Source organism: Zophobas morio, unplaced genomic scaffold (assembly GCF_036711695.1).
Source record: "Zophobas morio isolate AGI-343-1 ecotype UQ-CSIRO unplaced genomic scaffold, CSIRO_AGI_Zmor_V1 ptg000021l, whole genome shotgun sequence".
Lineage (NCBI taxonomy): Eukaryota > Metazoa > Arthropoda > Insecta > Coleoptera > Tenebrionidae > Zophobas > Zophobas morio.
In genome coordinates, this window is record NW_026972126.1 from 19,379,952 (window position 1) to 19,394,599 (window position 14,648).

Here is a 14,648-nt window from a genome sequence, read left to right on the forward strand (position 1 = left end):
GGGCGGGGTACATATTTTGCTTTTCTTTCTTAACAACGTAGTATTCTTTGAATAACACGGAATCCAAAAAATGTTGTTAATTTCTTGTAAAGAAATAAGTATGTTGCAGTTAAGCTCCACCCTCTTGGTACCAGGCCAATAAAAAAAATCATCACAATTGAGATAGGGCGGGTGGGCGGGCTTACATTTTGCCTTTTTGTTTTAATATGTGTAGACTTCTTTTCACAACATGAAACTTAAAACATGTTTAAAATAGAAAATTTGTATGAGGAAATATCGATTTTGCAAATAGACTCCGCCCCATAATTGCAAAATCCATATTTCCTTGAAAAAACGTACCATTTTAACCATGTTTTAAGTTTCTTATTGTGAAAAGATGGCTATGTACATTAAAAAAAAAGGCAAAATATAAGCCCCGCCCACCCACCCTATCTCAATTCTGATGAGTTTTTTTTTATTCGTCGTAAGCCGAGAGGCGGAGCTTAATTGCAAACTCCTTATTTCTCTACAAGAACGATTTTGAGTATTGTGTTGTTCAAGGAATACTATGTATATTAAGAAGAAAAGCAAACAAAAAATTAAGCCCCACCCATATCCATCCCAACCTCAATTGTGATAAATTTTTCATTCGTCGTCAGGCTGAAAGGCGGAGCCTAATTGCTAAATCTATATTTCCCTACAAAAATTTACTATTTTAAAGGTGTTTTAAGTTTCTAAGAATAAAAAAATCATCACAATTGAGATGGGGTGGGTGGGCGGGGTATATATTTTGCTTTTCTTTTTTAACAATGTAGTATTCTTTGAATAACACGGAATCCAAAAAATGTTGTTAGTTTCTTGTAAAGAAATAAGTATTTTGCAGTTAAGCTCCACCCTCTTGGTTCACGGCGAATAAAGAAAAAACCACAATTGAGATAGGGCGGGTGGGCGGGCTTACATTTTGTCTTTTTGTTTTAATATGTGTAGACTTCTTTTCACAACATGAAAGTTAAAACATGTTTAAAATAGAAAATTTGTATAAGGAAATGTCGATTTTGCAATTAGGCTCCGCCTCATAATTGTAAAATCCATATTTCGTTGCAAAAACGTACCATTTTAACCATGTTTTAAGTTTCTTGTTGTGAAAAGATGGCTATATACATTAGAAAAGAGGCAAAATATAAGCCCCGCCCATCCACCCTATCTCAATTCTGATGATTTATTTTATTCGTCGTAAGCCGAGGGGCGGAGCTTAATTGCAAACTCCTTATTTCCCTCTAAGAACGATTTTGAGTATTGTGTTGTTCAAAAAATACTATGTATATTAAGAAGAAAAACAAACAAAAAATTAAGCCCCACCCATATCCATGCCAAGCTCAATTGTGATGAATTTTTTATTCGTCGTCAGACTGAAAGGCGGAGCCTAATTGCAAAATCCATATTTTCCTACAAAAATTTACCAATTTTAACGTGCTTTAAGTTTCTAAGAATAAAAAAATTATCACGATTGAGATGGGGTGGGTGGGCGGGGTATATATTTTGCTTTTCTTTCTTAACAATGTAGTATTCTTTGAATAACACCGAATCCAAAAAATCTCGTTAATTTCTTGTAAAGAAATAAGTATTTTGCAGTTAAGCTCCACCCTCTTGGTGCACGGCGAATAAAAAAAATCATCACAATTGAGATAGGGCGGGTGGGCGGGCTTACACCATGTCTTTTTGTTTTAATATGTGTAGACTTCTTTTCCCAACATGAAATTTAAAACATGTTTAAAAGAGTAAATTTGTATAAGGAAATATCGATTTTGCAATTAGGCTCCGCCCCATAATTGCAAAATCCGTATTTCTTTGCAAAAACGTACCATTTTAACCATGTTTTAAGTTTCTTGTTGTGAAAAGAGGGCTATGTATATTAAGAAAAAGAAGGAAAAATATAAAGCCCCCTATCTCAATTCTGACGATCTTTTTATTCGTGGCGAGCTGAGCGGCGGAGTTTAATTGTAGAATTCTTATTTTTCTACGAAAAATTACTAGCAGTAATCGTGTTATACAAAGAAAACTGAATGTATTAATTAAAAAAGAAAACCAAAAGAGAAGCCCCACCCATCCGTCTCGATCTCAATCGTGATGAATTTTTCATTCGTTATCGGACCGAGGGGCGGAGTGTAATTGCAAAATTGATATTTCCCTATACAAATTTACCATTTTAAACATGTTTTAAGTTTCTTGTTATGAAAAGATCACTACACATATTAAAAACAAAAGGCAAAATGTGCCCCGCCCGCCCACACCATCTTAATTCTGATGATTTTTTTCTATTCGTCGTGAGCTAGAGGGGTGTAACTTAACTGCAAAATCCTTATTTCTCTACGAGAAATGGAATATCGTGTTGTTCTAAGAATACTGCGTATATTAAGAAAAAATTAAAGCCAAAGATTAAGCACCACCCATACCTGTCCTAATCTAAATATGTAATAATGAAGTTTTCATTCGTTGCCAGACTGAGAGGCGGAGCCTAATTGCAAAATCCGTATTTCCCTACAAAAATTTACCATTTTAAACGTGTTTTAAGTTTGTAAGAATAAAAAAATTATCACAATTGAGATGGGGTGGGTGGGCGGGTTATATATTTTTCTTTTCTTTCTTAACATACGTAGTATTCTTTGAACACGATACTCAAAAACATGTTTTTAACTTCTTGTAAAGAAATAAGTATTTTGCAGTTAAGCTACGCCCTCTAGGTTTACGACGAATAAAAAAAATCATCAGAATAGAGACGGGCGGGTGGGCGGGGCTTATAGTTTCCCTTTATTTTCTTAATATATATATAGCCATCTTTTCACAACAAGAAACTTAAAACATGGTTAAAATGGTAATTTGTATAGGGAAATATCATTTTGTGAAAAGATAACTACACATATTACGAAAAAAAGGCAAAATTATCTTTATCAAAATTTGATTTTCTTCGAATTACATTAGTGCTGCCTACCAGAAAAATGCCCCCCCTACTTTAGGGGATTTTCCTTCAAGTTGGCATCACTTAGTGTGCAGTGGTGCCAACTTGAAGGAAAATCCCCTGATATTTGGCTTTTTTTTTCTTAATATACATAGCCATCTTTTCACAAGAAGAAACTTAGAACATGGTTAAAGATTTTTGCAAGAAAATGTGGATTTTGCAAGTATTTCCTTATACAAATTTTCCATTTTAAACAGGTTTTAAGCTTCATGCTGTGAAAAGAAGTCTACACATATTAAAACAAAAAGGCAAAATGTCAGCCCGCCCACCCGCCCTATCTCAATTGTGATGATTTTTTTTATTCGTCGTGAACCAAGCTTAACTGCAAAATACTTATTTCTTTAAAAGAAATTTAAAACATGCTTTGAGTATCGTGTTGTTCAAAGAATACTGTGTATATTAAGAACAAAAGGCAAAATATAAACCCCACCCACCCACCCCATCTCAGTTGTGATGATTTTTTTAATTTCTCGTAAATAAGGATTTTGCAGTTAAGCTCCGCGTTCTTGGTTCACGACGCATAAAAAACAATATCACAAATGAGATAGGGTGGGTGGGCGGGGCTACATTTAGCCTCTTTTTCTTAATATGTGTAGACCACACTTATTTTGACAACAAGAAACTTAAAACATGTCTAAAATGGTAAAACGGAGTTTATAAATTGCAATTTTTAGCTCTAAAAGCAACGTCAACGGGAACAGCAACTGCAACGGGAACTTCAACGTCAACAGTAAATTTATAAATCCCACTTTTATCTTACAACGGCAACGTCAACGACAAACAACAACAGCGGCAAGTTACTTTCCGAGCGTAAGCTAAGGAAGTATAGTATTCGAGTCCATCGGACGAATGGCTACTTTTATATTTTCTCGATGTTTCAGGACCCCTAGAGTACGAAAAAAGTAGTCTCCCGTTTCCGTCTGTCTGTCTATCTGTATATGTGTGTGTATCCCTTTTTATTACACACGTAATCTCCGAAACTGCTGGCCCAATTGTTGTCATATTTTGTCTGTATATTAGAAATATTATGTACATGGTTAAATGCTAACCAAAAATTTGCTAATCATTCCCACCAACAATTTGATGACGTCATTTCAAAGAATTCTATGTTTATTTGATTTAACTGTTATACAACAATATAATCCTATAAGTGTGGTGTATGAATCCGCATTAAGTTTTTCCCTAACCGTCCAAATTTTTGCAAAAACATAAAGCACGGTATAATAACAGTTTACCATTAGCATAACGCATCCCGGTGATGACCTAGTGGTTATGAGTCAGGAATGCAAAACGGACGTCGCGCGTTCGATTCCAAACTTGGCCTTTCGGTTTTTTCGTTTTTTTTTCTCGTTTTCTCTCCTATTGTGTATTATCTATGTTTATGACGTCGTAACAATTTTTTTATTGATGAAATAACCGCACTTTCTCGAAAAGGTGAGATTATTAATAATATATATATTATTTAAAAATGTACAACCTTCTCAGAGGCCCCAAATGTCTTTTTTTAAGAATGTAAAACATTCTTGGGGGTCCCAACCGTCTTTTTTAAAAATGCAAAAACCTTCTCGGGGGCCCAAATGTTTTTTATTAGTGTGAAACCTTCTCGGGGGTTCCAACTCTTTTTTTTTAATGTATAACCTTCTCGGGGGCGCTAAATGTATTTTTTAAGAATGTGAAATCTTCTCGGGGATCCCAACTGTCATTTTTTAAGAACGCGAAACCTTCTCGGGGGTCTCAAATCTCTTTTTAAAAATGTAAAACCTTCTCGGGAAGGCCAAATTTCTTTTTTAACAATCTGAAACCTTCTCGGGGGTTCCAACTGTCTTCTTTAAAAATGTAAAACCTTTTCGGGGGCGCCAAACGTCTCTTTAAAAAATGTGATACCTTCTCGGGGGTCCCAACTATCTTTTTTTTAGTGTGAAACCTTCTAGGGGGTTCCAACTCTTTTTTTTAATGTATAACCTTCTCGGGGGCGCTAAATGTATTTTTTTTTTAAATGTGGTACCTTCTCGGGAACCCAAAATGTCTTTTTTTTAGTGTGAAACCTTCTCGGAGGCCCTAACTCTCTTTTTTAAAAATGTAAAACTTTATAGGGGGTTCCAACTGTCTTCTTTAAAAATGTAAAACCTTCTCGGGGGCGCCAAACGTCTTTTTAAAAAATGTGATACCTTCTCGGGGGTCCCAACTATCTTTTTTTTAGTGTGAAACCTTCTAGGGTGTTCCAACTCTTTTTTTAATGTATAACCTTCTCGGGGGCGCTAAATGTATGTTTTTAGTGTGAAACCTTCTCGGGGGCCCCAACTCTTTTTTTTTTTAATATAAAACTTTCTCAGGAATGCCAAATGTCTTTTTTTAACAATTTGAAACCTTCTCGGCGGTTCCAACTGTCTTCTTTAAAAATGTAAAACCTTTTCGGGGGCGCCGAACGTTTTTTTAAAAAATGTGATACCTTCTCGGGGGTCCCAACTATCTTTTTTTAGTGTGAAACCTTCTAGGGGGTTCCAACTCTTTTTTTTAATGTATAACCTTCTCGGGGGCGCTAAATGTATTTTTTTTTTAAATGTGGTACCTTCTCGGGAACCCAAAATGTCTTTTTTTTAGTGTGAAACCTTCTCGGAGGCCCCAACTCTCTTTTTTAAAAATGTAAAACTTTATAAGGGGTTCCAACTGTCTTCTTTAAAAATGTAAAACCTTCTCGGGGGCGCCAAACGTCTTTTTAAAAAATGTGACACCTTCTTGGGGGTCCCAACTATCTTTTTTTTTAGTGTGAAACCTTCTAGGGGGTTCCAACTCTTTTTTTAATGTATAACCTTCTCGGGGGCGCTAAATGTATGTTTTTAGTGTGAAACCTTCTCGAGGGCCCCAACTCTCTTTTTTTTAATATAAAACCTTCTCGGGAATGCCAAATGTCTTTTTTTAACAATTTGAAACCTTCTCGAGGGTTCCAACTGTCTTCTTTAAAAATGTAAAACCTTTTCGGGGGCGCCGAACGTCTTTTTAAAAAATGTGATACCTTCTCGGGGGTTCCAACTATCTTTTTTTAGTGTGAAACCTTCTAGGGGGTTCCAACTCTTTTTTTTAATGTATAACCTTCTCGGGGGCGCTAAATGTATTTTTTTTTAAATGTGGTACCTTCTCGGGAGCCCAAAATGGCTTTTTTTTATTGTGTGAAACCTTCTCGCGGGCCCCAACTCTCTTTTTTAAAAATGTAAAACCTTCTCGGGGGTTCCAACTGTCTTCTTTAAAAATGTAAAACCTTCTCGGGGGCGCCAAACGTCTTTTTAAAAAATGTAATACCTTCTCGGTGGTCCCAACTATCTTTTTTTTAGTGTGAAACCTTCTCGGGGGTCCCAACTCTTTTTATTAATGTATAACCTTCTCGGGGGCCCCAAATATGTATATTTTTTAAGAATGTGAAACCTTTTCGGGAGTCCCAACTCCCTTTTTTAAAAATGTGAAACCTTCTCGGGAAGGCCAAATGTCTTTTTTAACAATCTGAAACCTTCTCGGGGGTTCCAACTGTCTTCTTTAAAAATATAAAACCTTCTCGGGGGTGCCAAACGTCTTTTTAAAAAATGTAATACCTTCTCGGTGGTCCCAACTATCTTTTTTTTAGTGTGAAACCTTCTCGGAGGTCCCAATTCTTTTTTTTAATGTATAACCTTCTCGGGGGCGCTAAATGTATTTTTTTTAGTGTGAAACCTTCTCGGGGGCCCCAACTCTCTTTTTTTAAAATGTAAAACCTTCTTGGGAATGCCAAATGTCTTTTTTAACAATTTGAAACCTTCTCGAGGGTTCCAACTGTCTTCTTTAAAAATATAAAACCTCCTCGGGGGCGCCAAACGTCTTTTTAAAAAGTGGTGGTTCCAACTATCTTTTTTTTAGTGTGAAACCTTCTCGCGGATCCCAACTCATTTTTTTAATGTATAACCTTGTCGAGGGCGCTAAATGTATTTTTTTTTTAAATGTGGTACCTTCTCGGGGGCCCCAAATGTCTGTTTTTTAGTGTGAAACCTTCTCGGGGGTCCCAACTAATTTTTTTTTTAATGTATCACCTTCTCGGGGGCGCCAAATGTATTTTTTAAGAATGTGAAACCTTCTCGGGGGTCCCAACTGTCTTTTTTTTCAGAATGTGAAACCTTCTCGGGGGTCCCAAATCTCTTTTTTAATAATGTAAAACCTTCTCGGGAAGGCCAAATGTCTTTTTTAACAATGTGAAACCTTCTCGAGGGTCCAACTGTCTTCTTTAAAAATGTAAAACCTTCTCGGGGGCGCCAAACGTCTTTTTTGAAAATGTGATACCTTCTCGGAGGTCCCAACTATTTTTTTTAAGAATGTGAAACCTTCTCGAGGACCCCAAATGTCTTTTGTTTTTTAAATGTGAAACCTTCTCGGAAACCCTAACTGTCTTTTTTTAAGAATGTGGAACCTTCACGGTGGTACCAACTGTCCTTTTTAAAGTAGACGAAACCTTCTCGGAGACCCCAGGTGTCTTCCTTTAAAAATATTAAATCTTCTCGGGACTTCAACTGTCATTTTTTGAGAAGGTGAAACCTTTTTTTTATTACACAAATCAAATTTTATAATTTTTCGGAGAAGCAGTATTCGTTGGACTGTACTTCAGAAGCCAGGGAAGTTCTGTCGAAATAACTTTCGACCAATTTTTTACATAAAAAAATAATGTTCGTTTACAACACTTTTAGCGACAATGCGTGCAAACGAACCTAAATTCTCAAAGATAACCACCACACGCATTACCCATAGCAAGATCTTTACGATCACCATAAAAATTAAATATGGATATGCGAAATATTTTAAAACAAAATGAACGTCCTTGGGAGGCACTAGGCTAAAACGCTGAAACAGTTTAGTCACGAACTAATTCCTTGTCACGTTGACAAACTCCACAGATTGTTTCATTTCAAGTCCTAGTGCCATCAGTGCCGGATTAATGTCACGTAAGTACTCACAAAAAAGTACTCACCACTAATCGAAATCCTGAATCAGATTTTGAAACTTCTTTATTAACACTTTTTTCACGACACCCGCAGAACAAAAGATTCATTTTAACCGTTCAAAACAAAGAAAAGTCGAAACGTTAAAGGCTGCACACGAACTAATACCAAGTAGTACCGATTTGTACAATTATGCAACAATCGCACCATTAATCGACTAACTAATGAGCAAAAACGCCTTATCGCTTTGCACAAAAAGGTAAAGTTGGAATGCTGTTTTGTTACAAATACAAGAAACATTAAACGTAATAAAGAAAACTAAAGATAGGTACTAATTACCTCCTTATCAACGTTTTTCAAAAACCGGTCTCCCATCAACCCACACTTCTTACACATATTTCGTCTTCGTCTCTTTCAGAGTTCGATTCTTCAAGTACCACCTGAAGAACCCGAAAATGATCTTCATTCTTCTAATCTTCCACTCCGTCCAACCCGCACCGGCCACTTTATGCACCAGCCGAGTCTTCTGCCAAGGCCCCTTGCTTCACACAGTCCAAATGGCACGCATCTTCCCCGACTCCAAAACCTTCGTCGACCTAAAAATGATCCACGACGAAAAAACAACCCTTCGAAACTTCCGGCGATTCCTCAACACCAACCAGCAAAAACCGAACAAAACCCAAACCAAGAAATTCGTTTCAGAAAACTTCCAAAAACACAGCGAATTCGAGAACTGGGTACCACCAGACTTTACCCCCTCACCGGAAATTTTGTCACACATCACTGACAATGAAATACGAAACTTTACCACGAATTTGGTGAAGATTTGGCCACAATTGGCACGAAAGGTACGACCAGAAGTCTTAAAGTCGTCGCAATTGTACACCATAATACCCGTAAAGAACGGGTTTATAGTACCCGGAGGTCGTTTCCGAGAGTTCTACTACTGGGACACCTATTGGATCGTCGAAGGACTCTTGTTGTGTGAAATGTACACCACCGTGCGTGGAATTTTAGACAATTTTGTCTTCATGGTAAAGAAGTACGGCTTCGTGCCTAATGGGTCTCGTATCTACTATCTAAACCGGTCACAACCACCCCTACTAACCCTAATGGTGGCGTCATACATAACCGCTACAAACGACATCCAGTGGTTAAACCAAAATATTAAGTTTCTAGACCTCGAGTTACACTTTTTCCTCAAGAACAGACTGACCCACGTTGTTAAAAACGGTACGAAGTACCATCTAGCACACTACGTTTCACACTTCGGTACCCCACGCCCCGAATCCTACTTTGAAGACATGACAACAGCATCCTCACTCCCTAACCACGAAAAACGAACAATTTTGTTTGAAAGTTTGAACAGTGCTGCTGAAAGTGGTTGGGATTTTTCGTCCCGTTGGATCGTCGACCAGTACGGTGGTACCAACGCCAATTTGGCTGATATTCACACTAGTAGGATCATCCCGGTCGACCTCAACGCCTTTCTTTGTCAAGCTTTCTTAAAACTGGGGAAACTTTACTCGCTTTTGGGGAATGAGGAACGCTCTGGGTACTGGATGGAAAAGGGAGACGACTGGAGGAAAAATATCGAAGCGGTGTTTTACCACAAAGAGGATGGTATTTGGTACGACTGGGACAACGTGATGGGTAAACCGAGACGTTTGTTCTATTTGAGTAATTTCGTACCACTATGGGCTGGGGTCTACAATTTGGATAAAGCTGAAGAAGTGGGACACAAAGCAGCTGGGTATTTAGTCACTCAGGGGGTGTTGGATTTTGATGGTGGTCTTCCCACGTCTTTGACTCCGAGTGGGGAGCAATGGGACTACCCCAACGCCTGGCCGCCTTTGCAAGCTATGGTGATTTTCGGGTTGGACCAAAGCCGGGACCCCAAAGCCCAAAAGATTGCCGAAGCTTTAGCCCAGAAATGGCTACACTCTAACTTGGAATGCTTCTACCAAACGCAGAAGATGTTCGAAAAGTACGACGTTCAACACTTCGGGGAGTCAGGGAATGGGGGCGAATACACAGTCCAGAGTGGCTTCGGATGGACTAATGGGGTACTCTTCCAACTCATCAATCGCTACTACACCAAGAAAAAAAGGTGACGCAGTACTCACCCTATCTGTATTATTACTATTATAAAATAAATAAACGTTTTTCTAAAATTAGTTTCGTTGTAGTACGACCGGTACTACAGTTCCCTTTCTAGCAGCTATCAAGTGTCAAAATTAATCCCGTGCTGTCTCTTTCAACCGAATGTGCCTGTTAAAATTATAAGTTGCGTAAGCGTAAAATGTGGAACGATGCTTGTCCCGGCTGAATTCGTGTGTATTGGTCATGAACGTTTTTCTTCTCGCGTCCGTGTTTCTACTGTTGTCTAAATCGATACTAAGTCAAAAAAGTATATGCAAAAGTCCGATTTACTGTCAAGGTGATCTTCTACGCGTAGTGCAAATGGCTGGGATCTTCAAGGACTCCAAGACTTTCGTGGATATGAGTTTGATCAAGAGCGTCGAACGCACGTTGAAGAACTTTGATAGGCTGATGGGCAAGACTCAAGGGAATCCAGGCAAGAACGACATCGTCGAATTCGTCCAAAACAATTTCCAAGCATCCACCAACGAACTGGACACTTGGTACCCAACGGACTACCAAATAAGTCCGCCTTTCTTGCGGAAAATCAGGAATATGAGGATACGCGGTATGGCGAAACGACTCTTGGACATGTGGCCGGTTTTAGGTAGGAAAATCAAACCAGAGGTGATTCAGAACTCCCAGAAGTACTCCATCATACCGCTGCCAAACGGATTTATAGTACCGGGAGGGCGCTTCCGAGAAATCTACTACTGGGACTCCTACTGGATAATCAAGGGGTTGTTAATTTGTGACATGAAACATACCTCGAAAGGAATGATCGAAAACTTTTTCAGCATAGTAGAGTCCTATGGTTTCATACCAAATGGTGGTCGCATTTACTACCTGGACCGGTCGCAACCGCCCTTGCTTACCTTCATGGTAGCTGCTTATCTAGATGCAACGAATGACATTATCTGGTTGAGAAACAACATCCAACTCATCGAAAAAGAGCTGAATTTTTGGCTCACCACGAAGACGATCCAAATAGACAAAGGTGGTCGGAGGTATCAAATGGCACGCTATCAATCCAGCGACGATAGTCCAAGACCTGAGTCTTACATAGAAGACGTACACACTGCCTCTAGATACAGAAGCGAAGATGAGAAAAGACAGTGCTATATGAACTTAAGAACGGGAGCTGAAACCGGGTGGGATTTTTCAGGTCGGTGGTTCTTCGACGGTCAAGGTGGCAACCAAGCCGACCTCTCCACCATCAAACCAACCCGCATCATTCCAGTGGACCTCAACGCCATCCTCTGCAGGTGCTTCCTGCTGATGCACGACTTCTACATCAAGCTCCGAGAGAAACAAAAAGCCCTTTTCTGGTTAGGCAAACACTTGGAGTTCAAACAAGCCATCAAAGACGTGCTTTACAACCAAGACGACGGGATCTGGTACGACTACGACATCGAACTGCGAGTGCAAAGGAAGCACTTCTATCCCAGCAACTTCGCTCCTCTATGGTGTCAAGCGTACGACGCGGAAATGACAGAGACCTACGCACAACAAGCAGTTAAGTACTTGAAGATGATGAACATAATGAGCTATGAAGGTGGAATTCCGGCGTCGCTCTTTGAAACTGGCGAACAGTGGGATTTTCCCAACGCGTGGCCGCCCTCCCAGTCCATGGTGATTCTAGGACTGGAGAACACTAAGTACCCCGAGGCACAAAAAACTGCCCATCAGCTGGCTATGAAGTGGATCGAATCTATGATAAAAGTGGCCGAAGAGACGCAAGAGATGTTTGAAAAATACAGCGCCGTGTTTAAGGGGATGTATGGGGGTGGCGGGGAGTACGAAGTGCAGACGGGGTTCGGATGGACCAACGGAGTCGTGCTTGAGTTAATCGAATTATATTTCATTAACAAGAAGGACGCAGATGGGGAGCAATTGCCACGCCAGTATCAGGAAGCTCCGGAATTCATTGTAGAAGATACTTAAGTTTTGGGGCGGGCACTGTATTTGGTACTGGAAAATAAATGTAATTTTAGTTAAGTAGCTTGTTGTTTTTATCAAAGTTGGTATTTTTAATCTCCGTCATTCAGATACTTGCTATATTTAAGTGCGTAAGACTGTTCAGTACTTTAAAAGTACTTTTGATATCTTTAAGTACCTATTCAATACAAAGCACTTCGAAAATATGTATTAACTCATCCATCTGTCATTTTTGCCTTTGATTGTCATACTTAACAGTACGCTACTTTTTCAGATATATTTTGTATATTGTAGCAGTACCACTGTAACAAAATGGAAAGAAATATAACTGGATTTGTTGTTAAAACTCTCGTAAAGTTGATCTGTGAATAGCACACCAGGTTGTTAACAAACTTTTAGGTCAATGTTAAAAAATATCAACTAAATTACCTAGGTACAAATTTGTCTCTTATCATACTATTTACATATCTTCCTACTTAGCGGTTCATGTTTTGTATATATTTAGATAAAATTAGTCATTAAAATCATCTACAATGTTCAATGTGTACTTGTCCAAGAACCATTCCTGGCTCCTGTAGTAACTCTGAGTCTCTTATTAGAGGCCCAGAATTTTGGCTTAGGGGCCTCTAACACACAAACTGGTTCCTTGTTGGGGTATAGGAAAGGTTCTTCACTTCCTTTTGAAACGAATTCTTCTTCTTTGAAAAATTACGAAATTTTACTTTTTTGTGATAACCTCCATAGAAAAAAAAGACACTTGGGATCCTCGAGAAAGTTTCACCTTTTTTAAAAAAAGGCAGTTAGAAACCCCGAGTTCCAACTTCTTAAAAGAAATACACTTGATGCCCCCGAGAATGTTTCACCTTCTTAAAAAGGACAATTAGGGTCCCCGAGAAGGTTTCAGCTCCTTAAAAAAAAGACAGTTGAGGTCCCTAAGAAGATTTCAGTTTCTTAAGAGAAAGACACTTGGGGCCCCCGAGAAGGTTTCAGCTTCTTAAAAAGCACAATTGGGGTCCCCGAGAAGGTTTCAGCTTCTTAAAAATAGACACTTGGTGCTTCCGAGAAGGTTTCAACTATTAAAAAAAAACAGTTTGGGTCCCCGAGAAGGTTTCATCTTCTTTAAAAAAAGACAGTTGGGGTCCCCAAGAGGTTTCAGATTTTTAAGAAAAAGACGCTTGGGATCACTGAGAAGATTTCATATTATTAAAAGAAACAGTCGGGGCCCCCGATAAGGTTTCACATTCTTTAAAATAAAAGACATTTGGGATCCTGGAGAAAGTTTCACCTTTTTTAAAAAAAGGCAGTTAGAAACCCCGAGAAGGTTTCACCTTCTTAAAAAGGACAATTAGGGTCCCCGAGAAGGTTTCAGCTTCTTAAAAGTAGACATTTGGAGCTCCCGAGAAGGTTTCACATTATTTAAAAAAAAAAAAAAACAGTTTGGGTCCCCGAGAAGGTTTCATCTTCAAAAAAAGGCAGCTGGAGTCCCCAAGAAGGTTTCAGATTCTTAAAAGAAACGGTTGGAAACTCCGAGAAGGTTTCACATTATTAAAAAAAACAGTTTGGGTCCCCGAGAAGGTTTCAGATTCTTAAGAGAAAGACACTTGGGCCCCCAAGAAGGTTTCATATTCTTAAAAGAAACGGTTGGGACCCCCGAGAAGGTTAAAAAAAGACAATTGGGGTCCCCGAGACGGTTTCAGCTTCTTAAAAAAAATACAGTTGGGGTCCCCAAGAAGGTTTCAGATTCTTAAGAGAAAGACACTTGGGGCCCCCGAGAAGGTTTCATATTCTTAAAAGAAACGGTTGGGAACCCCGAGAAGGTTTCACATTATTAAAAAAAACAGTTTGGGTCCCCGAAAAGGTTTCATCTTCTTCAAAAAAAGACAGTTGGGGTCCCCAAGAGGGTTTCAGATTCTTAAGAGAAAGACACTTGGGCCCCCAAGAAGGTTTCATATTCTTAAAAGAAACGGTTGGGACCCCCGAGAAGGTTAAAAAAAGACAATTCGGGTCCCCGAGACGGTTTCAGCTTCTTAAAAAAAATACAGTTGGGGTCCCCAAGAAGGTTTCAGATTCTTAAGAGAAAGGCACTTGGGGCCCCCGAGAAGGTTTCATATTCTTAAAAGAAACGGTTGGGAACCCCGAGAAGGTTTCACATTATTAAAAAAAAACAGTTTGGGTCCCCGAGAAGGTTTCATCTTCTTCAAAAAAAGACAGTTGGGGTCCCCAAGAGGGTTTCAGATTCTTAAGAGAAAGACACTTGGGCCCCCAAGAAGGTTTCATATTCTTAAAAGAAACGGTTGGGACCCCAGAGAAGGTTGACCTTCTTAAAAAAAGACAATTGGGGTCCCCGAGAAGGTTTCAGCTTCTTAAAAAAAATACACTTGGTGCTCCCGAGAAAATTTCACAATATTAAAAAAAGACAATTGAGACCCCCAAAAAGGTGTTACATTATTAAAACAACAGTTTGGGTCCCCGAGAAGGTTTCACCTTCTTCAAAAAAAGACAGTTGATGTCCCCAAGAAGATTTCAGTTTCTTAAGAGAAAGACACTTGGGGCCCCCGAGAAGGTTTCATATTCTTAAAAGAAACGGTTGGGACCCCCGAGAAGGTTAAAAAAAGACA

General features: G+C 39.1%; 2 protein-coding genes across 3 annotated transcripts; both read left to right on the top strand.

Moving 5' to 3' along the window:
• The first annotated feature begins 7,885 nt into the window (after positions 1-7,885).
• Positions 7,886-10,124, top strand: LOC135132138 (trehalase-like). Its single transcript, XM_064060105.1, has 2 exons — positions 7,886-7,953; positions 8,369-10,124. The coding sequence occupies exon 2, from the start codon at positions 8,406-8,408 to the stop codon at positions 10,062-10,064; it is 1,659 nt and encodes a 552-aa protein (XP_063916175.1). The 5' UTR covers positions 7,886-7,953; positions 8,369-8,405; the 3' UTR covers positions 10,065-10,124.
• A 38-nt stretch (positions 10,125-10,162) lies between these two features.
• LOC135132137 (trehalase-like) lies at positions 10,163-12,086 on the top strand. 2 transcript variants are annotated; one of them, XM_064060104.1, is made up of 2 exons: positions 10,163-10,832; positions 10,890-12,086. In XM_064060104.1, the coding sequence occupies exons 1-2, from the start codon at positions 10,297-10,299 to the stop codon at positions 12,034-12,036; spliced, it is 1,683 nt and encodes a 560-aa protein (XP_063916174.1). In that variant the 5' UTR covers positions 10,163-10,296; the 3' UTR covers positions 12,037-12,086. The 2 variants fall into 2 exon arrangements, with proteins under 2 accessions (XP_063916174.1, XP_063916173.1); XM_064060103.1 differs by having other exon boundaries at positions 10,163-12,085.
• Positions 12,087-14,648: the final 2,562 nt, after the last annotated feature.

Coding starts and splice junctions, on each gene's coding strand:
- LOC135132137 (XM_064060103.1), top strand. CDS start 10,297: ATGAACGTTTTTCTTCTCGCGTCCGTGTTTCTACTGTTGTCTAAATCG.
- LOC135132138 (XM_064060105.1), top strand. CDS start 8,406: ATGATCTTCATTCTTCTAATCTTCCACTCCGTCCAACCCGCACCGGCC.